We start from the raw sequence: 24607 nt of genomic DNA, 5'->3' as shown, positions 1-24607 counted from the left end.
AAGTAGCTACTGTTATTTCCTCTTAAAATAGTTGTTTAATATATACTTTCACTTGGTAAGCTACTTTAAGGAGGGACTGTACTGGAGGCATTTCTAACACCACAATATTCTGTGTATGTGATGCACCTTTAAGAGCCGTTTTTGTCATCCAAAAAGTGAGTGGCATCCTCCCACTGGTGGGACTTATATTTCTGATTTTATGGTATTTCAATATTAAAACAACTCTTGCACTGACCCTTACATTAGCTACAAACTAATTTTTGCACATTTTGCAATCTCACAATAAAGCATTTTATGACACCAAGAGATTGTCCATGAAGTGTAAAATGAGCCATGCGTAAACTAACATTTTCACTTCTTTTTCACAATTAATAACTTTGTAAATCTATAACGGACAGTTATAATCATTATTGAGCTGCACCTTGTTAGACCTCAGACGTCCAGGAGGACTTCTGGCAATTTGGCAGGAGTAGAACTGCTAAAATAAAACAAAAAAAGTCAACACAAATAGTAGGCCGTAGGAAAATCCATTTTATTTAACCAAGTTTTCACCCTCTGTTTAGGCTCCAAACAGATGTAATGTATAATGATTACTGTAGCATACCTTTAGAACTTACATCAGCTCTTCTTTCATTAAATTAGGAAACGTTAAAATATCATACTAATAAAATCAATCAATCATTACAGGAAAAGAAAAGACCTTTACAAAAATTTTACTTTTATTTGAACTAAATGCCATCCCAAAGTCTAACAACAAGATCCTTCCTGAAATGGCATCTCCATCTTTCTTTTTTAATGTTAATGAATGAGCTTCACCTGCTCTGGAATCAGGGAAAAGAACCAGCCTCGTATCACTAATGACCAACATTCATTCTTATTGTGCATTTTTTCTAAGGCAACATGGAGGACCAAGTGAGCGTTTTCTTCTGAATCCAGTGGCTGGTGGCTGGGAAGGCTGCCAGTATTTGCAGCAACATTGGCACGTTTTCCCCCTCGGAACAGCTTGGTTAAAGGCAACATGTTACACATTGAGTTTGACACACACACAGCTGCAAACACACACACAGATCATCACAGATCATCACAAATCACGCCTGACACAGAGGCTGCGATGAGTCCTCTCAGTCCTCCGATCGTCATCTGGTGTGAGCTGTTGTTAAACCTGATAAGTCGTCAAACCCTCTGCTTACTAATTCAGCTGTTTCACTGATCGCTGTCACACGTATTCATTTAAAATGCATTTTTTAAACACACAACAAAAACAATAAATTAATACTGAAATTAAAGTGCCCAAATTCCAGTGTAAACACAGGACATTTTATCATTTTGGCGCTGAACGCAGCAACTTTTTTTTAGAATAAAAGGTAAAACACAAAAGGTCGTCAAACCGACACCCTGCAAACTAATTTGGGCCTAACTGAGATCTCACAATATCAGTTGAACAGATATGTACACATATGCAAATAGAAAACTCTGTATACAGTACAGTGTGTACAAAAGTGTGTAAACCACGTCTTGTACAGGGTCTCAAATCAGCATATCTTTATTGGGAGTAGATCGACATTTTGGGAACTTATTTAATCTTCTCCAGACGAAAAAGATTGACACCACTCGTCTATATGAAGCTACATCTAGCTGCGTGTTAGCTTAGCATAAAATGAAGACTGGAAACAGGAAACGGGTTGCCTTCCTGCACCCTGAGGGAGTACAATTTGCCTAATGCTTACTTATGAACTAGCGCGGTCAAACGATTATATCTTTGCATTACGATTGATAGCTGAATTTCAATACTTAATCTCAAGTAACTCCATATTAAATCCAATTTCTAAATGATGATATTTTGATGTTAATATGGACCTTTCAACTGAGTAGTATGGGAGTGTTTTAAGGAAGACGTTCCATTCAAAAGCACTGTGGTGTTATTTTTCATAACGGCGACAGCAGGAAGCAGGAAGACACTGCGGCAGCTTAACTACAGAGTGCCAAAAGGGACAAAAAATAGCACTTTTTTGCAACTTGGCGCCCCCAACTTACTCTTGTGTGAACTTAAAAGCTAGTTTGAGATTTTCCACTCATTAGTCACTTCCTCTTTTTGATTTTCAAGCAATTTTCAGTTACTAGGGAATTTTATTTCAAGGATTTCTGCCAGGAAAGACGTGCCATAAAGCGCTGCACAATTCTTGCACGAAACATTCTCTGCTCAATCTAGTTGCAGAGTGTTGAATTGGGTTCTCAGGACAGAACAGGATATTTAAAAGCACTTGTGTCCTTACTATGAGTCAACATACCATCTAAAGTATTTGGGAACAGTCCCCAGTGTTGCTTTATGAAGGATAAAGTCTGTATCATTAAGCCTTAGAGATGCTGGTAAGTGGATTATTTCACCTTTAAGGAAACCATGACAAACTGCTTCCCCTTGTTAGTGTTTGTGCAGCATTAAGCAAACTTTCCCCTACCATTTAACATGCAGGCATCAGTGGTGTCAATCTCCTCACGAGAGCAGGATCTTAGTTCCCAAACTGTCGCATTACTTCTTTTATTTGTTGTAAATCTATCATCTTGAAGGACCTGAGGAGTGTTTTGTGTGTATGGCAGGAGACTTCTCTGCTGTGGCATCAGCTCGAGTCGAGCTCCTCGTGAAGTTCTGAAACTTCTACAACCGGCACATTGTAGTGGCGGTCGTCCTCGGTGACGAGGCACACGGACGGCCAGTCCTCTTTGTGGTCGTCTGGGTAGTAGGTGACGAACTCCTCTGTGTCGGCCTTGTACAGTCTGTAAACTTGAATAGTGCACTGCAAGGCGTAGCCCAGCAGGAACATCTCCACCTGCACAGAGGGGACAGAAGCAGGGGGTTTAATAGCACAGTAATAGAAAAGCAGAGATTATAGACCTTTTATACCACCCCCTGTTTAATCAGCTGCACGTGATACTTATGGGTGGGGTGGTTTTATAGGGATCATTCCCCAGTTAAAGCATTCATTAAAAGATTGAAAATAATAATTAAATCATTCTGCAGCGTCCCTTTTCAAACCTCCTCATGCCTGAGGCTGAGAGAGAGAGAAATTACAGCTCAAAAACAAGAGGCTGCACACGCTCAGGCTTGTTTTACTGTTCATGTTTTACATTAAGAGAATGTTACACACCCAGTCACCTGAATCCCACGTTAGCTGTTGATTTTGGTCGTTACTGAGTGTGACAAGAGTTTACTCTGCAGAAATTTACAGCTGGATTCAAAAAGGGAGAGTAGTTCAACATGTTGAAAAAACCAACCTTATGTACCCAATAAAACATCCCCTACATGTCTTAAAAGCTTCTGCTGTAGTAAGTCTGCAGTCAGGTTTTTTTTTTCCTACCTGCTCAAGGCCAGCACTGAGGCCCACGTGGCTGAGGTGGTTGGAGAGAAAAGAGCGCGGGCAGTCGGAGGAGTCTCGGGCAAACAGCAGCCAGCAGAAGAGGGGCACGTCTCCGCTGGCCTGCATGCAGCCGTGCAGCTCCACCGCTCGGTTCAGCATCAGCAGCTTGAGCGCCTCCAGCAGCCCCATCTCCTCTTCTCCTCCCTGAAACACTCGCTCACAGAGCTGCTGCCGCTCCAGCGCAGAGGAGCAGTCCACTGCTGCCTGCCACTGGAAACACAGACGGGTGATTAATCAATAACATACCGAGCAAATGTTGAATCATTAAAGACTGAGATCAAATGAAAAGGTTTGCTTGTGAATGTAGGAATTAGACAAAGTTTCCTCTTTACTTTCAGTTTACCAGCTAACTTCAGACTGATGTTATTCTTTTAACTGCAACATGAGAACATCAGTTCAGACTCATTTCAAATCTTTCCATCAAATAATAGAAATCAACTGAGGGCTAAATCAGTGAGAGAGATTAAATAGTTGCTTCCTCATCGTGTCTTTCCTGAGGGGAATGCAAGATGGAAAACCACAGTGGTCATTTGAATCCCATTTCTCTTTAAGGCATGGATGTTCAGCTGAAAACGTCTATTAATAACTTTGTTTAGCTGCAGATATTTACCCAGAGGAATCTTTTTAAATAGATGAACGGTTAAAAGTCTGTTTTTTTAAGGAAGCTGCACACATGCTGTCTGGATTCAGCACGGTTACGGCGTCTGGATACTTCTTACCCTGTCTGAACATGTCATAAAGACAAACGCCTCTTCAGCCAGTGGGATTATAACCGTTACGTTCCCATGAGCCTTTCTCATGACCGGACCAGCAAAACCAGAACTCAATATGTAAAAGTTCAAATTACATTAAAACTGCTTTAGGACAGTGGAAGAGTTTCTGTTGAATGTGAGCCTTCATTTAGCTGTCAAGCTTCAAACAATCCATGAACGCTGCAGATCACTCCTCTTTAAAGGACGGATAAAAAAAAGAAACAGGGACTGAATGAGAGGCAATGAAGTCTGATCAGTTCATCCTTCAAACTATCTTCTAGATATTCCTAATCTATGACTGTCACAAACCTTGGAGATGATGGCTGTGTGAGTGTTTTTCAAGAATTTGAAAAATTTGAACTATGGTTTGGGGAATACCACATTTCTGCTGAAAGATAAGTTGTTGTTCTTCACAACTATGTCAGCAGAGAGAGAATAGTTTACGCTCAGAGGACATGATTGTTGTTTGACAGGTTCTAATGTCCTCTGAGCATCAGATTATAATCCCTCTTTCTTGAGTTATGAGTTATTAAAGTGGACGTCTGTGAAGAAATTCCCAGCAGGCCTTGCTGCTGCCAGAGTCCTAATAAAAAGTAAGGACCTCAAACACATTACACCAGTTTTAAACTTCCTAAACCAGCTACCTGTTACCCAGAAGTTTGATTTCAAACTGTCTCCATGTGAACCTCTCTACAGCTTGACACATTTGTTTGTTACAGCTTTCGACCTTCCATTGTAATTTGATGTCCTTTTGTCTGCTTTCTTAGTTATCTTATTTATTACTCATTGTATTTTCATGTCGACATTGATGTCGACTCTGTAAAGCACTTTGTGGCTATGTCTGTTAAAACAGGTCCTATAATAAATCAAGTTTACTTACTATACTTACTTACTTAGTGACTGAATCTGAAGTGTCTCACTTCTCTGTGTCATATGAACCATGAAGGACTACTGGCCATCCAAACATGGACAAACATGCACCAAATGTATTTAATCATAATGATATACTATGCATGCTAATGGCTATAAACGTTTTTATATTATCTCTTTGAACTGAGGACTTTTACTATTTTGATGGATTTGAAGGAATTATCTTAACAAACTTTAAATCTTTTAATCTTTTCAGTTGTACAACCCCAATTCAAAGAGAAGTTTTGACTCTGTAAAATTTAAGATTCAAGATTCAAGAAAGTTTTATTGCCAAGTGAGCTCACACACACAAGGAATTTGACGTGGTGATTGGAACACCGGTGCTCAGCGACAATACAGTGAGGGCCATAGATATAGAAACCTAAATCTCAATTATAATTATAAATAAAATAAATAAAAATACTTTGTATACAAAGAAAAGTATAAAAGTAATATTAAAATACATCAATAAATGTGCCTAAGCCATTTGATAAAAAACAATTTGATTGGTCGGAAATCCTTAAAAGACTATATCTAATTAGAATAGTGGATAGATAAAACATCTAATGTTAAAACTCAAGTCTTTTCATTTTTATGAAAATGAAGAGACGATGCAACACAACTGTAAACTCATCCCCTTTTTTTAAACCTGGCGTCAAATATAAACTGAGCATCAAGCTCTGTAATTATTGTACGGCATGTTTTATACACTGAGGCGATTCAAAGTGCTTTGCAGAGTTGTAAATCATGAAGCTGCCTTGCCTTTCTGTGATATCCTGTTCACAAGAATGTTAAGTACATCCGTGGAAGACTCTACGTTACTGTCATATTAACAGTAAAGTAGCCGACATCAAAGAACATCTGTGTTCTGTGGCTCTGTTTACTCATATCAGTGTTCAAATGTAACCGTTTCTAATATTTGTCTTCAAAGTTTACAGCATGCTACTTACATCCCTGTAGGGACTTTAAAACTGAGTATATCTTATAAAGTGATTAATAAGTTCATGGTTTATGTAAAACAGTTGATTTGGTAAATATTAAGTTAAAAGAAGAATGTACATTTCATTTGAATATTTGTGAAGTAGTAATCACATGAGATGTTTTGGAGGCCTTATGTTGTATTAAGAGGACTTCATTACCCACAATGCCGAGTGAAGTTTGATTCTGTTAGCAGAAAGTTTAGAATCGTCATTATCACCAGCTAACGTGTAAACCCTTTCCTCTTCAGTGTTCAGTTTTAAGTCCAGACTGTCATCTCATCATTTTGAACGTAGTTGAAGGCAGCTACATCAATCCCCTCTGAAACAAGGACCACAAGGGCATTTCAATACAAATGTCAGATTTGTTTAGGAAAGGCTTCATTAGGAAACAAAAATGTTTAAAGAACAAAAAAACGTGAACAAGCTGTTGAGATTTGCAGGACAACGTGATTTGCAGCTTGCAAAACAGCACAAAAAACAAAACAAACCGGATGTTCTGAATTACCACAATATTTTCCTGTTAGCTCCTTGCTGAGGATGCTTCAGGGAGAATTTGTATTTACACAAACCTAAAAAATGGACCTGGAGCACTTTAAAAAAGTAGTGTCAATGTTGAAGCTATAACCCTGATCCATCTTTGATCTGATCACCCAGGACACATTTTCAAACAGGTGTAAACAGGTTCTGTGCGGTTACTGTCAGTTGTGACTTCTCAGGTGAAAGCAACCTGTTGGAATTCATTTTCAGTTGTGGTGCTGTAGTGAAAATTAACAGGAACATCAGAATAAGGTAGCTGTGCAACTAAATTAACTCCTGACTTTAAGGTACGTCATCAAAAAAAGCAACAATTGGATATTTCCTTCCAAGCAATATAAACAACGATCTAAAAATACTGAAATAATAGAGCCGAACTCTGCGACTGACTGACTGTCAAGGTGTTTTTCTCACTTAACTCCACTTCCTGCATGCCAGTAGAAATAACTCTACCTCAAAAGTCATATTTCAGGACAGCCAGAGTAACACAAAGCATTCCTTTGTGAGTGTAACTGTATGTTTTCCATAAAGTCCGGCACACATCTACCTCTCTTAAAGCGGCAGAGACCTGACTTTTAAAAAACACGTGCAGTAAACACCACAACTCCTCAGGAGCTGCTAGAGGCAGTGACAGCCTGTAAACTCAGCTCACAGCCTTCCACTGTTTTTAGATGAGGCAGTGTGGTGGTAACAGTTGTAACATTTCCCTCCAGAACCTTCAGAGCATTACACGTCTGTTTGTTAATGACACACAAGGAAAAAAAGCCCTGAGAGTCAGAGCAGACTGCCTCCCTTTAACATATGGAAGCAATCACATGTAAGAGCTCTGTGGGTGAGTATCAATACCCTCAGTGTCCACGGATGGCACAAAAATAGAGCTGTGGTTCCCTCGCTCTGCGCATATTAAATACTTTCTCCAGGGTTCCCACTCTTTTCCAGAGATAATTTTCCAGGACATTTTCATTGATGATCAAGCTGGTATGACAGTCTAAATTTAGTTTCTAATTTAGTTCCTAAATGGTTATGTTTGCTTGAGTTGGTTCTGTTTCTGTTTACCTGAGTTGGTTCTGGTTCTGTTTGCTTGAGTTTGGTTCTGGTTTTGGTTCAGTTTGCTTGAGTTCGGTTCTGGTTCGGTTCTGGTTCAGTTCTGGTATGGTTCTGGTTCAGTTCTGTTCTGGTTCGGTTCTGGTTCAGTTCAGGTTCGTTTCTGGTATGGTTCCGGTTCGGTTCTGGTTCAGTTCTGGTAGTGTTCTTGTTCGGTTCTGGTTCGGTTCTGGTTCGGTTCTGGTTCGGTTCTGGTACAATTCTGGTACGGTTCTGGTTCGGTTCTGGTTCGGTTCTGGTATGGTTCTGGTTCAGTTCTGTTCTGGTTCGATTCTGGTTCGGTTCTGGTTCGTTTCTGGTATGGTTCCGGTTCGGTTCTGGTTCAGTTCTGGTACGGTTCTGGTTCGGTTCTGGTTCGGTTCGGGTTCGGTTCTAGTACGTTTCTGGTTCGGTTCTGGTTCGGGTCTGGTTCGGTTCTGGTTCAGTTCTGGTAGGGTTCTGGTTTGGTTCTGGTTTGATTCTGGTTCGGTTCTGGTTTGATTCTTGTTCGGTTCCGGTTCGGTTCTGGTTCGGTTCTGGTTTAGTTTGATTCTGGTTCTGTTTGCATGAGTTTGATTCTGGTTCTGTATGCTTAAATTTAGATCTGGTTCTAAACCTAACCCTAATCCTAACCCTAATCCTAATCCTAACCCTAACCCTAACCCTGATCCTAACCCTAACCCTAATCCTAACCCTAACCCTAACCCTAATCCTAACCCTAACCCTAATCATAATCATAACCCTAACCCTAACCCTGATCCTAACCCTAACCCTAACCCTAACCCTGATCCTAACCCTAACCCTAATCCTAACCCTAACCCCAACCCTAACCCTAACCCTAACCATAATCATAACCCTAATCTTAACCCTAATCACAACCCTAACCCTAACCCCAACCCTAACCTTAATCACGACCCTAACCCTAACCCCAACCCTAATCACAACCCTAACCCTTATCACAACCCTAACCCTAATCACAACCCTAACCCTAATCACAACCCTAACCCTAATCACAACCCTAACCCTAACCCCAACCCTAACCCCAACCCTAACCCCAACCCTAACTCTAACCCTAATCACAACCCTAACCCTAACCCTAATCATAATCATAACCCTAACCCTAATCCTAACCCTAACCCTAACCCTAATCACAACCCTAACCCTAACCCCAACCCTAACCCTAACCCTAATCACAACCCTAACCCTAACCCTAATCACAACCCTAACCCTAATCACAACCCTAACCCTAACCCCAACCCTAACCCCAACCCTAACCCCAACCCTAACTCTAACCCTAATCACAACCCTAACCCTAACCCTAATCATAATCATAACCCTAATCCTAATCCTAACCCTAACCCTGATCCTAACCCTAACCCTAATCCTAACCCTAACCCTAACCCTAATCCTAACCCTAACCCTAATCATAATCATAACCCTAACCCTAACCCTGATCCTAACCCTAACCCTAACCCTAACCCTGATCCTAACCCTAACCCTAATCTTAACCCTAATCACAACCCTAACCCTAACCCCAACCCTAACCTTAATCACGACCCTAACCCTAACCCCAACCCTAATCACAACCCTAACCCTTATCACAACCCTAACCCTAATCACAACCCTAACCCTAATCACAACCCTAACCCTAATCACAACCCTAACCCTAACCCCAACCCTAACCCCAACCCTAACCCCAACCCTAACTCTAACCCTAATCACAACCCTAACCCTAACCCTAATCATAATCATAACCCTAACCCTAATCCTAACCCTAACCCTAACCCTAATCACAACCCTAACCCTAACCCCAACCCTAACCCTAACCCTAATCACAACCCTAACCCTAACCCTAATCACAACCCTAACCCTAACCCCAACCCTAACCCTAACCCTAACCCCAACCCTAACTCTAACCCTAACCCCAACCCTAACTCTAACCCTAATCACAACCCCAACCCTAACCCTAATCACAACCCTAACCCTAATCACAACCCCAACCCTAACCCTAATCACAACCCTAACCCTAATCACAACCCTAACCCTAATCACAACCCTAACCCTTATCACAACCCTAACCTTAATCACAAACCTAACCTTAAATCACAACCCTAACCCTAGGATCAGGGTGAGAATGATTTTGTAACAGAATAAATGCACACAATTGGGCAATTAAAAGGCTTCTCATAAAAACACTGTACGTAAAAGGGTTTTCAACACAAACCATTCGTTTTTTCAAAATTAAGGTAAAACATACGGCTACAAAAGATCCTAAATTAACAGCCATTCGGGAGTCGAAAGGGCCGGCTCTTCTTTGGGGGCCGAGTCAAAAGAGCCGGCTCTCTGAAAAGAGCCCAACTTCCCATCACTAAAGCACATGCTTACTACCATTTACACTCTTAGTTTCCCTTGGAACTATTTGTATTGTAAAACGTATCAATGTAAATACTTCAGACCTGTACCATAGTGATAAACAGATAACACTTCAATTTGAATCAAGTAAATACCACTTGTATCCTTTAAAACAGAGGGTCATTTCATTCCTTGTGGACTCAACATGACAGCATTTATACTTTTCAAGTAATTGATCTTAAAAGCTTTCAGAAAATTAACAGTAGCAAGACTCACATATCCCTTCGAGCCACCAAATGGTATCATAACAATGGTGTATTTGCTGTTTTGAAATGACAGCACAATTTTATGATTTACTAAATGTATTCAAATTATTTCACGGACCCCCATGCTATGGTTCGCAGACCCCCAGGGGTCCCAGGACCCCACTTTGAGAACAACTGAGCTAGAGTACGGTAATTGAGCCAAATGTACCATAAAACATAAACAATATACCCCCGTTTTCTGTGAATGCATGATTATGAAGTGAAGGAGAAAAGATGTGAAAAAAGTTGCGCAGTGTCGCTGTCTTTTCCAGCACAGCGTGCACTAAACTTTCAATGAATGGGGATGTGTTTTGTTAATCGGGTCAGGTCAAACGCAGCCATGTTGAAATAATTTTCCAGGACTATATGTGCTTTTCCAGGACATTTTACTTTTTCTCTCATTTTCCAGGTATTTTCCAGTACTGGAAAACTGGTCAACTGTTTTCCAGGTTTTCCAGGTTTTCCAGGACGCGTGGGAACCCTGTTTCTCACTGTATGAATCTTTTGGGGCAGATTTGGAGTCAGTACCTTATTTCTGAGGAGCTCCATGTATCCTTTTAGCTGAGCGATGGCATCTCCTGTTCCGTCTCCCTGCACAGACTCGCCAGGAAACGTCCACTGACTGATCAGACCTTCCTGAGCTTCCAGTTGTTTTGGCAGCTGTAAACAAGAAGTGAAATGTTGGATTGACATTTCAGTTTGAAAGATGAAACTCCAACTCCAACAAACACGGACAACAGATAATTATTTCATTTGGAAGAGATTTTCTGTCCTGTGGCTTATCTGGTCATGTGTGGACGACATCCTGTGATTTTTAAAACTATCGCAAGATTTGTACATTTCTTCACTCTAGGTGTGGCATATAATTGCGTATTGTGTGGTATAAATAGCCACAAATATTTAGGTTAAGGAATAGATCAAGGTTTGAGGTCAAAATGTCAGCGTTAGCTTTTGGTTTGACACAGGACACAAGCAGCAGTCTCCTGGAAGAAAGGGCAGGATTGAGTCAACTCTTGAAAATCTAGAGTAAGCATCTCAACAGAACAGACTTGCAATGTTTGTACCTTCTATGGCAAAAGCATACCCTGTCTTTGAGCAAATTACCCTAACATGATACATGGTTTGATAGAATACTATACAAAACGACATGCGATTTGATACGATCGATACTAAGGATGTTCTGAAGGGACTAATCTAAAGGTAGGACAACACTCAGAAAACAGTCAAAATTGAGCACAACTTATCTCACATGGCCAAACACAGGATCACAAAGTCTGCAGGTAAACTATGTCAAAATGGTTTTCCAGATGCTTTCTCTGATTTATTTATTTTCCAAAATTGCTTTAGTTGTAACTTTCAATTTTTTGATGTGAGCCGTTTTTGTGTCTTTTGTGTGCTTGGTTAGGTTGTCTTTGCATTGTTTGTATTGCTCTGTGTATGTTTATGTTTTCAATGCTGTCACTATAAGGAAGCATAAAATGGACACTGTCCACGAGAGATATAATCTCTTTTATATGTCCATAAGCTTCCCTTTTGACAATTTCTGATTGTTTGCTTTATTATGTGTCCATATTGGAAAGATTAAATAAAAACATATATATAAAAAAAATGGTTTTCCGAGTGCGGCTAAGGTTAGCAGAGCTAGCACCACCAGCCTGTGGTCATCCTTGCAGCTCAACCTTCGAATGCCTGTGTTGTTGCTCATTGCTCAAATCTGCTACATGCCAGTCTTACCAGACGCAGCCTACAGACGACTTCATCTCCTTTATCTCGATCAAAATACTGACAAACCTCACCGAAAAACCCTGTCTGTCATTTGTCCTTGTTTACATCAGAGTAGTAGAGCAGTCGACATTAACTGAGCTACAGCTCTGGCTAGTGGCCAATGGCAGCATTGCAGCTTAGACAATATGTAAGCAGCATTTCAGGCCATTAGTGACACAAATATTAATAATTTGTTGAGCAGACTTGTGATTCTGATGCGAGGGTGACATTTATTTGCGAGTAAATGTGCTCATCTCTAATAGATACAAAACAAGATGATTTTAAAGGACTGACAGGATAAATAGTATACGATATGATACATTTCAATATATATTGTAACCCTGACGCCCCAAATCTCACTGATCATGCCTGAAATGTACCAAATTCAACAACTACAACTAGCCATGAAGGCAGCCAATCACACTATTTCCTGTGCTTTATGCCCAATCCTTGCTTTGCAGATGTTTCTAGGTACCGTCAAGCTGTCATTAAGCTCCTTTGAGGGTTTTTCAATTTAGCACCCCCTGTGGACAAAGCAGGAAGTCTTATCTCTTTGCTGATTTTGTCCTTTACATGAGCAGGTAGATTTTTCTGACAGTAAATCTCATTAAGTCTTCTTTTAAGTATCACTACTGATGAATACTTTCGTACCTCTGTGCAGCAGTTACAGGCATTAAGATAGACACTCAGCCTTGTTGCTGACGGTCTCTTATGCAACTTTATTTACTGATTTTGTGATATATTTCTCAGAACCTGTTTTAATCTGACACAATTCGAGTGAGATCATGGTCGGTCTTTTTCTTTTACAATATTTTTTCCTTTCCTCTCCAAGAATGAAACACTTGAAACACTACCTTGTCTGCCTAACCAGCAGTGAATGGATAACACCTCATTAAGAGAGCATTTACCATAGTAATGTCCTCCTCCTGCAGCCACACAGGCAGCTGCGTGCTGTGGGAGAGCACCTGGAACAGCGTGGCTCTGAGGGCACAGTAGTTGTCCCCCCTCACTCTCCTCAAGCTGCCAAACTTCTGGGACATCTCTTTATAACCCTGCGGCACAGGAAACCTCTTTAAGCATCACAGAAACATTCAAAAACAACTGTCTTTAATCTGCACCGTGACTTCTGAAGAGCTACAGGCACCAACCTTTCTAATGAGGGTACTTTTGGCAGTGTTTCCTTTCCACTCTCGCTCACTGTAAGACAGAATATCCACAGCCGGTGCCAGACTGCATCTGTCCTCTGACTTTAAAACTGAGTGAAAAAAAGAAGAGCGTAAGAGGAAATGATGGCAAAACAAAAGGACTACTGTCTTTACTTTACATGGAAGAACAAAAGAAGAGCTTTGTTTGAGTTATGGTGTTATTGAATGACAGATGTGCTCACATGTAGGTTCTGACACAGCTGGTTGATGTTTCTGTGACACCGGCAGCTCCTCGGCTCCTCTGTACAGGTCTTCATCACTGAAAGAGAAAGAAGAAGAAGAATCCATGAGGCTGGATGTTAAAACCAACAACTGATCCGTTTCACTAGTATCATGTGTGTTTCCAAAGTCTGAGGGTCACAGATCTCTGAGAACGCCTCAGGGAGCCACACTGCTGCTCTGGAGTACATGTTGGTTCCATGAAGTGAACATGGACACTTAAGCCTATTTTCAGTTAATCTCACTCACAGCATCTTACTGCTTTAAATACTCACTGGGGCTCAAAAATGGGCAATTAAAAGGCTTCTCATAAAGCTGGAAATAGTCCCCAACAAACGCAGCATGTACTGTTACAGTGAGGTTTACTGAAGACCAGTATCCACTGCAGATAACAATCACACAGGGGTCTGTACTATGAAGCAGGATTTGCAGTAATCGAGGTAACTTCAGGGTTAACTCTGGGTTTTCAGAACTACAAAGGTAGTTGGTAACTTATGCCTAACACCTAACTTCTTTGAAAAACCCTGACCAATCAAATCGATCATGGAGAGATCATGAGGTGATAGTGAGAGGGGAGAGAGATCAACAGTGCAATTTGTCAACCCGCAGGACAACATCTGTAGCTGAAACATCATGTCTCAAACTCTTATTCACGCCACAAGAACAAATCTGAGCAACACTTTCGTTTGAGACGATAAACAGGAGCTATGATGTGATATTAAAAGTCTTATATTTGAACATTCACTCTGCATTTTTTCTTTTTCAGTGCCTTCATTTTGCGAACACAGATGTGTTTTAGTCTGGACTGTGTTTTCTAATATCATAGATTGCTCTCAGTTAATAAAATAGGACGGTCTGCTGTTGGCAGACAATGAGTGAGGAGAGTGTGACGCCGTCCTGTTTCCAAATCAGAATCAAAATCTCCTGTCGTCAGAGCTAGGCCTACATATTTATAATAATAATAATAATTGATCATACTTATGGAGCGCTTTTCTAGATAGGGAGCTTACAGGACGTGGACTCGGACTGGAGTCTGTCTTCACGGGGCTAACAGGACTCGGACTGGGACTGGCCTCTATCTGCATGGAGCCAACAGGACGTGGACTCGGACTGGAGTCTGTCTTCACGGGGCTAACAGGACGTGAACTGAGACTAGCTTCTGGTGGTGGAGGGACAGGACTGGATTTCGCCTGTGAGTCAGCAGGCTGCAGGGAGCTGAAGAGAGGAAACTTAGTTGGGCAGCTGTGCACGGAGAGAGGTTCAGGACCAGGAGAGGAGGCCTGAGGAGCGCTAACCTGTGGGGGGGCCATGTTTGCGATCTGTGAGTTATTTTGTGTGAATGCGCTCAGTTACTCTGGATTGATTTATCAAATGGATAACCGCTTGATGAGATCCCTTAATTTGATCAATTTGGGTATGTTGAGCTCACTTTGTAATGCAGGTGATTTTAAGAGCTAGATCTTCAGTAGAAACAAACAGGCCGCAGACAGCATTAGAAAATGTGTTAGAATCTGACAATCATGTAGTTGTTTTGTTTTGTGATCCTTATAACCACATAGCTAAACTGAAAAATTGTCCTCTCTACTCCTTTGAGCGGGAAATTTTTCCTTCTCTGCCATCATGCAGCCTCTCTTTTAAATGCTCCTAAATGAGTGAGGAGAGTGTGACTCCGTCCTGTTTCCATATCAGAATCTAAATCTCCTGTCGTCAGAGCTAGGCCTACATATACATAATAATAATAATAGATAGGACTTATAGGAGCGTTTATCTAGATACTCAAAGACTCTTTACATAGCGTGCAGAACAGATCAGAGACAGGGAGAGAGCAGAGGTCAGGTGTTGTAGGCTTTTTTGAAGAGGTAGGTTTTGAGATGAGTTTTAAATGAGAGAAGTGAGTCAGAGTTGCGAATGTTTACGAGAAAGATATGCAGTGAGCATTTACAGTATGCTCTATTGTGATTGGATGTGAGGTGTGAAAAAAAAATAGTACCGAGTGCATCTCTTTAACTTCCTGTTTCTCTATTTATCTGATGTACTTCATGTATTACATAACACCCAACATATCCTTGATCTGAATCCGGTATAAATCCAGAAACCAGTGTTGTCACCTCTTTAATTTCACTAAACAGTCTGAGGGTTACTGACAGAGACCTTGAGCTTCAATGGGAAGTGAAAGCATGACCATTAAACGCAGGCCTTCAACCAGCAGGTTACGTTTTTGCATGCTATGAGAGAACACAGTATTTGTTTACCTTACTTGCAATAAATTCAGACTATTGCAGTATGTGTATTGCAGATGCTCATATTGGGATAATGATGATTTTGCAATTAAGTGGCTCCGTTGTCTGAGCCTGACCTCAGACTGAAGCTTTGGAACTACAGATTTTCATTTGGCGGTTCTGGCTCCTCTTTATTGGTCTCTTTCTAAAATCACTCTCATTCTCATGAGCTAACACTTGAGGATAGGACACGAGGGTGGGACTATGGCACCTTTAATATCATAAAGAGCACCCTGAGTCCAGAGTTTCGGACATCATAATTGAACTTTTACAGGCCAAACCATCTAACCTGATGTGTGATGTCCAGCTACATTCATTACCAACCTGTTCTCCAGTCCGTCTTCAGAAGACTCCTCCTTCTCTGGTCTCATCGTCTCATCTGCCTTCACATCCGTGGATGTGCTCCCTGTCAGCTGCTCCTCTTCATCAGTGACCTCCTGAACTTCAGTATCTTTCCCAGCTGGAGCTTCAACCTCCTCCTTCCCCTCTTCTTCCTCCTTCACTTCAGGCGCATCTTCATCTTTCCCCTGATTGGTTGGATTTATTTCCTCGTCAAGTTGAACCTTCTCACAGGTAGTGACCTCCTTTAAGTCAAGATCTGGGTGTGCATCCTGATCAGGCTTTGAACTACAGAGACAGAGAAAAAGAGAGAGACACCTTTGTTATTTTCCTGTTATATAAGAATGAAAAATGAATGTCCTTAACACATAATATAAAGTTATTGACTATACTAAAATATCCCAAAACATCTGTTTATGGTACAAATATGATCATTTGGCTACAATAACAAGCTGTAGTGTCTCTACGCCCCCTGGTGGCCATAGGGGGATTCTGTCCAAACTAGGAGAAAGTTTATGTAAACAAGCGTCTTATTTTGGAGTCACAAACACTGAACCCACTGACCTCTCGCTGGCTTCTGTCAGAGCTGTGGTCTCTGCCTCCCTCGCAGGGTTGGCTGAGTCTAGTTCCTCACTGTGGTCGAGTCCCGCGGGCTCGGGTCCAGGAGAAGACTCAGAGGCAGCGTGGCTTCTTGTGATTTTAGGATCGGCCTCCCTGCACACTGGAGAGCTCTCTGAATGCTCTGTCACAGCTCTGGACACAAGAGGATAGGACACAGATATGAATCTATACAAAGTAGAGATGCATAACACACACTTCACAGGAGCAGATTGAGGTTAAATGGATTAATCTTTTTAAGACTGTATGTTTCTGTAAAATCACTGCATTGTTATATAAGCACAAAAGTGAACCTAACAGCATTACTGTCAGTTTTCAAGTGAATTTAATATCCAACAAATCCAGTTCCATGAAGCAGCCGGAATACTGAGTCATCAACACTGTCCTCGACAGCCTAACACAAACACAGAGGTATCACTTTGATGAAATGTTAAAAGTATTAGACAGAGGAACTATACCTATGGTACATATATTTCCTTCAAATTCTGTAAATAAATAAAGCACAAAAATGTTCACACTGAAAGACTGTTTTAATATGCAGCAAAAGAGATAGAGTACAATGTGAGGGAGATTATATTTTTCTAATGCCACAGTAGATTATTAAAGAAAGGCGTTATCACAGATTTTGTCCAGCAGAGGGCCCTCTTAACAGCCTTGAATCCTGTATTTCAAATGTTATGTTAAGTGTTTATCTGTGTGTCCTGTGTATATTTGGATGTTGTAAATGGAGCTGCTCTGATGCAAAACACATTTCAAAGTCTTCTTTATTGTCAAATAAACTGCAGTATGCAGTAGACATACTGAGGATTTGATATTGCGTTTCTCTCTCAGACCCTCAGCGTTGATTTGGGGGGGTGGGGTCAGTGACTGGGTTAAGTCTTTGAACTTAACCCGGGGCACTATGGGAAGAGGGGACAAAACAGGGAGAGAGTTCAGCATCCTGACTGCCTGGTGGATAAAACTGTCCCTCAGTCTGCTGGTTCTGGCCTGGAGACTGCGTAGTCTCCTTCCTGATGGCAACAGGCTGAAGAGGCTGTGAGACGGGTGGCAGGGGTCCCCTGCTATGCGCAGGGCTAATAATAAAGTCGTATCAGTCAATCAATCTGACTCTGTGTGTACAGCACTCTGGAAGTGGTTATATCCCATTTTTAAAACTTCGCCTTGTCATATCAGTAAAACATTCAGTGTACTATCCAAAAACAAAAAGGTCTATTTACATCGCAGGTCACAAAATCACCATGGCTTCTCCTAAATTCATGAATTTACTCATCCAGAAATTAAGCTTTCAATTTGTTAGATGCCCTTGGAGGAAACAAGGATCGAGGAGAGAGGAGGCTTCTCAGAGGAGAAGGAGGAGCTCAGAGCGAGGATACACTGGTATCCTACGCTGAAGTCTTGCCATGCCGCATCTCTACACCATTAATTGTTGTTATCTTATTTTACACAAAACTCCCACAGTGCTGATCAGAGGAACATTTCTAAAAACGATGTGATGACGCAATATATTGATACACATCTGTGGTATTTTATTGTGCTGATCACAAGTAAAGTAAAAAAAAACTCAGCCGTCATATCAATCAATACATGTCTATTTAAATTAGAAGATTTTTGAGGAAGATTGTCCTCACCTTCCATCCTGTTTTTATAATGTCACAAATGTTCTGTATGTAAAATCTGTTTGTAAGTTCATGTAGTGTCCTGTTAACTGTTTTGTGACATCCTGTAGTTTTAAAACTTGTTGTTTTATGTTTTATGTGAGTACCTGCCTCAGGAGTACAGATGAAATGTAGCTATTGTGCTAATTCAGGCATATTTACATTGAGACACACTGTTGAAATGTTGATTAATGTGCATTGTCCTAATCAAATAAACTCAAATTAAATTAAATTAAGATTAAATTATTCAAATAAAAAACTTAAATAATAGCACAAATAATCAGACATGTTTAACAACTTACATCAACGACGGTTTCTTTATGAGACTTCAACATGATCATGATATCATTTATGTTTGAAATATACTAAAAGATTTTGCAGTTTTAATGAGTGGTTTATTTATTTCATTGGCTGTTCTTTAAATAAAGCACTGAATTGTTTTCAAATTAAAACATCCATATTCTGCACCAGCAATGGGATAATTGTATCGCACGAGTCAGGAAGACAACGTATTGCCACATCAATAATTTGTCCCCACCTTAGTAAGCACTGGTCCTTTATTACATATCAAGCTTTTCTCTACATGATGTGACTTATCTTAATACGGTATAAAATTATAAATGATGAAATAAATAAAAAAGATTTAACCAAACTTTGTACTTTTACTCACCGACTTGGAGACTCTTTCTGCGTCTCTCTGTTGACCTCCTGACCGACTGCAGAGTCAGACGACACCTGAAGACCTGCAGCACAGAGCTCAGTGTTTGGCACGTCATTGTTTTGAAAAATCTCCCCCGACGGCTCAGCGGCAGCATCATCAATAGTGACCTTGGAGCCCGATTCTTCATCCTTATCAGGAGCAGTGTTCTGTTTGCTGTGCTCTGTCATGTTTGTCTCAGTGTGGTTTTCAGGGCAGGCTGCACTGGCTGTGAGCAGCATGCTGTCAAGGACTTTGTTCTGTGCTGAAGCGGGACTTTCTTCTGCTGTTACTGCGTTTGGAGCTGGAGGGGCCTCCCATTCAACTTCAGCATGTTCTTTTTGAGGGGAGTTTAAAGTGCATGGATGAGGTTCAGGTGGTCGATCATCTGCAGGATGACACTCCTTCAAATCTTCATCTTGTGCTCTGGTGGAGTCGTCTAGGAGTTCAGATTCTTTCCTGGAAGAGGACGCTGCTGCTGTTTGTGTTGCTTCTCTCTGCGAGGGCCCGTTCTCCTGAGTGTTATTGAGCTCTCTCTCTGGAACCTCAGCCCTCTGCTTCACCAGCACAGCCTCTGCTTTTACCTCCACCTTCATTTTGTCCTCATTGGGGGTTTTACTGGGTGACATAAGAAAGAGAAGGAAAGCAGTGTCACATCAGACCATAACCCAGAAACCCCTGACAAGATACTGGATTGTAGATACGATTCTGCACTGAGCTAAGCTGACATTCAGGGTTGTCTGCATTGTTACATTCTCTGGCTATGTCTTTTAATAGAGGTCACACCTCTAACTCTTAGTTAGCCACACCTCTCTGTGCTGACTTCACCTCATGCTACTCACAGCTGAGACTCATAAGGTCATCAGTGGAGCCTAGGACAAAATCATCATCCTAGTGCTTTTCTAGTTCACTTTAACTTCAAGCTGTAAGGTGCTACTTGTCTTGTCCTTGCATGCCAGAAATGTGTGTGTTTTGTTGCATCTCCTAGCTCTCTGAACCTTCATGGAGAGAATATCTGTAGGGGCCATTTCTCCTTTTTGTGGTTCATCAGAAAGTTGGAGTTATTTCTATTTTATACCACTGTTCCCACAAACTTCTTCTGTTACTGTGTTTAGCTGTCCCTTCAGGCAACAGTTCAAAGGTATCAGCAGTATATATCTATGTAATAGGTATCTCACCTTATTTCATCGTCACCTTCAGGACCACAAGTGCCGACCACAGTGGTTTCACCCGAGGTCACCGTCGTCTTTGAATCATTTTTCAGCAAAACACTTTTCTCCTCCGCGCTGCCACAGGGACTCTCAGCTCGACAGCAACTGTTCCCCATCTGCTCGCTCCCTCTGCTCGGGAGGTCAGACAGGTCGGTGACTGAACGCTGACCTCTGCTGCACAACAAGCCACTGAATCAGGCGACCTGATGAGTCCCTTACGACCGAAGATTTCAGGACTCCATGATGACGAGGGTCAAGCTTCTGTTGAAACAATATTAATGTCATACATGATGCGGAGTTACTACCTTGCAGAGCGTTGTGCTACATGAGTGGGTGAAGTGTTAAAACACTCCTAGTTTGAAGTAAAAGTAAGTAAGTAATAGAGCACCTCTCAAGAACAGAGGTCACAAGGTGCTTTACAACAATAACAATAGAAAAACATTAAAAGGCAAAACAGCGATTGCAAATAAAAACAAACATGGCATAAAAACAGACAGATTAAACAAAGGCAAGTCTAAACAGATAGGTCTTCAACTGCTTTTTGAACCTGTCAACAGTGTCCCCAGTTCTCAGTTCCAGAGTTTAGGACCAACAACCTGGAAAGCAGAGTCCCCTTTAGTTTTTAACCTGGTACGAGGCACAACCAATAAACCCTGATCAGAGGACCTCAGAGTCCTGCTGGAGTTATAAGGCTTCATCAGCTCCCTGATATAGAGTGGAGCCTGACCATTGAGCGCTCTACACAATGAGAATTTTAAACTGGATCTTACATTTAACTGGAAGCCAGTGCAAAGATATGAGGATCGGTGTAACATGAGATCTCCTAGATGATTTGGTCAACAGCTTAGCAGCAGCATTTTGGACCACTAAAAGGTATTATAAATAATTCTGCAACCTTACTGATTTAAAAACCTTGAACTGAATTTTACCAAGTATGCTTCTGGAAGCAATGTTTTCCCTACATTGGTACTTTGATTGATAGACAAAGCCACACGTCTCATCTGCTCCTTTGTTCCAGAAACTCCAGCTTCTTAACATCAATATCTCTAAAATGTGTGTTTTTTTTGTATAAAATACAACTTGAAGGTATTTGGGGAGTATCCTTTGGGGGGTGCTCCGGGAATATGGGGTGGATGGCCTGTTGCTACGGGCCATTCAGTCTCTGTATTGTCGGAGCCAGAGTCTGGTTCGCATTGCCGGCAGTAAGTCGAATTCGTTCCCGGTGGGGGTTGGACTCCGCCAGGGCTGCCCTTTGTCACCGGTTCTGTTCATAACTTTTATGGACAGAATTTCTAGGCGCAGCCAAGTGGCGGAGGGTTTCCGGTTCGGTGGCCTTGGGATTCCATCTCTGCTCTTTGCAGATGATGTGATCCTATTGACTTCATCGAGCTGTGACCTCCAGCACGCACTGGGACGGTTTGCAGCTGAGTGTGAAGCAGCGGGGATGGGGATCAGCACCTCCAAGTCTGAGGCCATGGTGCTCAGTCGGAAAAGGGTGGCTTGCCCACTCCGGGTCAGAGGGGAGTCTTTGCCCCAGGCGGAAGAGTTTAAGTATCTCGGGGTCTTGTTCACGAGTGAGGGGAAAAGGTAGCGGGAGATTGACAGACGGATTGGGGCGACGTCTGCGGTGATGCGGGCGCTGTACCAGTCTGTCGTGGTGAAGAGAGAGCTGAGCCAGAAGGCAAAGCTCTCAATTTACCGGTCAATCTACGTTCCGACCCTCACCTATGGTCACAAGCTGTGGGTAGTGACCGAAAGAACAAGATCGCGAATACAAGTGGCCGAAATGAGCTTTCTCCACAGGGTGGCTGGGCTCAGTATTAGAGATAGGGTCAGGAGCTCAGACATCCGGGAGAGGCTCAAAGTAGAGCCGCTGCTCCTCCGCATCAAGAGGAGCCAGATGAGGTGGTTCGGGCATCTGGTTAGGATGCCTCCCGGACGTCTCCCCGGGGAGGTGTTTCGGGCATATCCATCTGGGAGGAGGCCACGGGGAAGGCCCAGGACACGCTGGCGAGACTATGTCTCTCAGCTGGCCTGGGAGCGCCTCGGTATCCTCCCAGAAGAGCTGGTGGAAGTGGCCGGGGAGAGGAGTGTCTGGGCTTCCCTGCTGAGGCTGCTGCCCCCGCGACCCGGACCGAGATAAGCGGAAGAAGATGGATGGATGGATACAACGTGAAGGGAATATCCCTGATGACTTTATGTCTTACTTCAAATTAAATTTACAGGTCCACACTTACTCAACTTGTCAAACTTTATTTTGTCATCTTCCTAAATGTTTTACTTGTAGAAGTCAATTCCTCAATATGTTTCAGGGGCAGCAAATTCTGGAATATTTATTCCAATGTGCTGAAAAACTTTATCTTTAAAATGTTATAAAGGATGCTTGAAAAAATGTTTTAACCACTGTTACTTAATTACACTTATTATTCTCAACCACATATTCATAAACAAGTGTCCATACATATCATATTCATAATTTGTAATTTTGAATTATGTTGATGTAATAACTGTATTTATATTAATTATTAATTCTGTGTATTATTATGTTATTTTATTTTTAGTATCAACTATTGTCTTTATATGTGTCAATTTATTATTTTTTTTATTAATTTTTGATTTAGAACATTATTTGGGTGGAGGCTTCAAATAAGCTCTGAATTTTCTGCCTCTTCCTGCACAGTATATTATTTATCTTTGCGCTTTTTTTGTGTGTATTTTTTTAATTGTGCAAATAAATAAACATAAAAATAGAAATCCTCAACACAGTGTGTGCTATATAATGTTTTTACACTCTACTTTGTTCATTTAAGGCCACAATATTATTTCACATCTGTAATGTTTGACTCTAACTACTTTGGTGGCACTACTTTATGGTTGCACCTCCCCAAATACAACATTAAGCACTTATAAACAAGGAGCATAGAGTTAGGTGAGATATCTGCTTTTACCATTTGACAACAATGTTGTGTATTTAATGTAAACATGCTGAATAATAAAGCTACACCCGGTTTTTAATGTACAGTCTATACAGTGAAGTAACGAGAATCACAGCAACATCTTAAATTGCACATTAACACCAACATTAATGTAAAAACAGACATGTCATGTCGAGGTCAACAACACACAAACTCTTCATGTAGCTTCGCTTCCTGTTTCACTTTAACTGAAAACAAGCTACAGTTAGCTAGCAGGCTAGCTGAGATAAACTTAAATCATAAACATGCGCTACTAAAAACTGGTCGACGCTTCTGAGAGTCACTGCTACAGCATCGGTTACTTTTTATAATGACTAACCCTGAAACGTTTTATCAGACTAGTTTCATAAAAAATGTGTATTTACTGTATTTTCTGCGGAACATCTGTTGGCACGAGCCCCTAGCATAGCCAGAGCAGCAGGTCACGGCTCGGTCCGAGCGCATGACGTCATACTCGTGTGCGCCGATAGTTGTGCTGCTGCGTTCAGGAGCTCCTCGGAAATTCGAAACTTCACTGTAACATCCTGTGTACTTACAATCAAGAATTAAAAAAAATAAAATCAAGAATCAAGAAAGCTTCATTTCCAAGTGAGCTTGCACACACAAGGAATTTGACGTGTTGAATGGAACACTGTTACTTAACAACAAGACAGTAAGGACACAACAAGACAGTAAGGACACAACAAGACAGTAAGGACACAACAAGACAGTAAGGACACAAAAAGACTGTAAGGACACAACAAGACAGTAAGGACACAAAAAGACTGTAAGGACACAACAAGACAGTAAGGACACAGCAAGACAGTAAGGACACAACAAGACAGTAAGGACACAACAAGACAATGAGGACACAGCAAGACAGTAAGGACACAGCAAGGCAGTATGGACACAATCAAGAATTAAAAAAAATAAAATCAAGAATCAAGAAAGCTTCATTTCCAAGTGAGCTTGCACACACAAGGAATTTGACGTGTTGAATGGAACACTGTTACTTAACAACAAGACAGTAAGGACACAACAAGACAGTAAGGACACAACAAGACAGTAAGGACACAACAAGACAGTAAGGACACAAAAAGACTGTAAGGACACAACAAGACAGTAAGGACACAAAAAGACTGTAAGGACACAACAAGACAGTAAGGACACAGCAAGACAGTAAGGACACAACAAGACAGTAAGGACACAACAAGACAATGAGGACACAATAAGACAGTAAGGACACAGCAAGGCAGTATGGACACAACAAGACAGTATGGACACAACAAGACAGTAAGGACACAACAAGACAGTAAGGACACAAAAAGACTGTAAGGA

At 41.4% G+C, this 24607-nt stretch overlaps 1 protein-coding gene across 1 annotated transcript; it reads right to left on the bottom strand.

The window, feature by feature from the left end:
• Nucleotides 1-511: 511 nt before the first annotated feature.
• On the bottom strand, nucleotides 512-23765 carry LOC117828939 (protein IWS1 homolog A). The gene is made up of 11 exons (XM_034706357.1): nucleotides 23656-23765; nucleotides 20283-20576; nucleotides 19078-19722; nucleotides 16699-16887; nucleotides 16120-16422; nucleotides 13480-13556; nucleotides 13241-13347; nucleotides 13001-13144; nucleotides 10857-10988; nucleotides 3354-3623; nucleotides 512-2825 (listed from the first exon to the last, which is right to left on the bottom strand). The coding sequence occupies exons 2-11, from the start codon at nucleotides 20429-20431 to the stop codon at nucleotides 2616-2618; spliced, it is 2226 nt and encodes a 741-aa protein (XP_034562248.1). The 5' UTR covers nucleotides 20432-20576; nucleotides 23656-23765; the 3' UTR covers nucleotides 512-2615.
• Nucleotides 23766-24607: the final 842 nt, after the last annotated feature.

The sequence above is a fragment of the Notolabrus celidotus genome, chromosome 17 (assembly GCF_009762535.1).
Source record: "Notolabrus celidotus isolate fNotCel1 chromosome 17, fNotCel1.pri, whole genome shotgun sequence".
NCBI lineage: Eukaryota > Metazoa > Chordata > Actinopteri > Labriformes > Labridae > Notolabrus > Notolabrus celidotus.
The sequence above is the reverse complement of the archived record's forward strand: the minus strand, read 5'-3'. Positions and strand labels throughout refer to the sequence as shown.

What these genes read in the sequence shown, in the direction of transcription:
- LOC117828939 (XM_034706357.1), bottom strand. Translation starts at nt 20,431, where the DNA reads ATGGGGAACAGTTGCTGTCGAGCTGAGAGTCCCTGTGGCAGCGCGGAG. An exon ending in AAAGTACCCTCATTAGAAAG is followed by an intron (nt 13,145 to 13,240) that starts GTTGGTGCCTGT and finishes CCTGTGCCGCAG; the next exon opens with GGTTATAAAGAGATGTCCCA. An exon ending in TCAGTGCTGGCCTTGAGCAG is followed by an intron (nt 2,826 to 3,353) that starts GTAGGAAAAAAA and finishes CCCTCTGTGCAG; the next exon opens with GTGGAGATGTTCCTGCTGGG.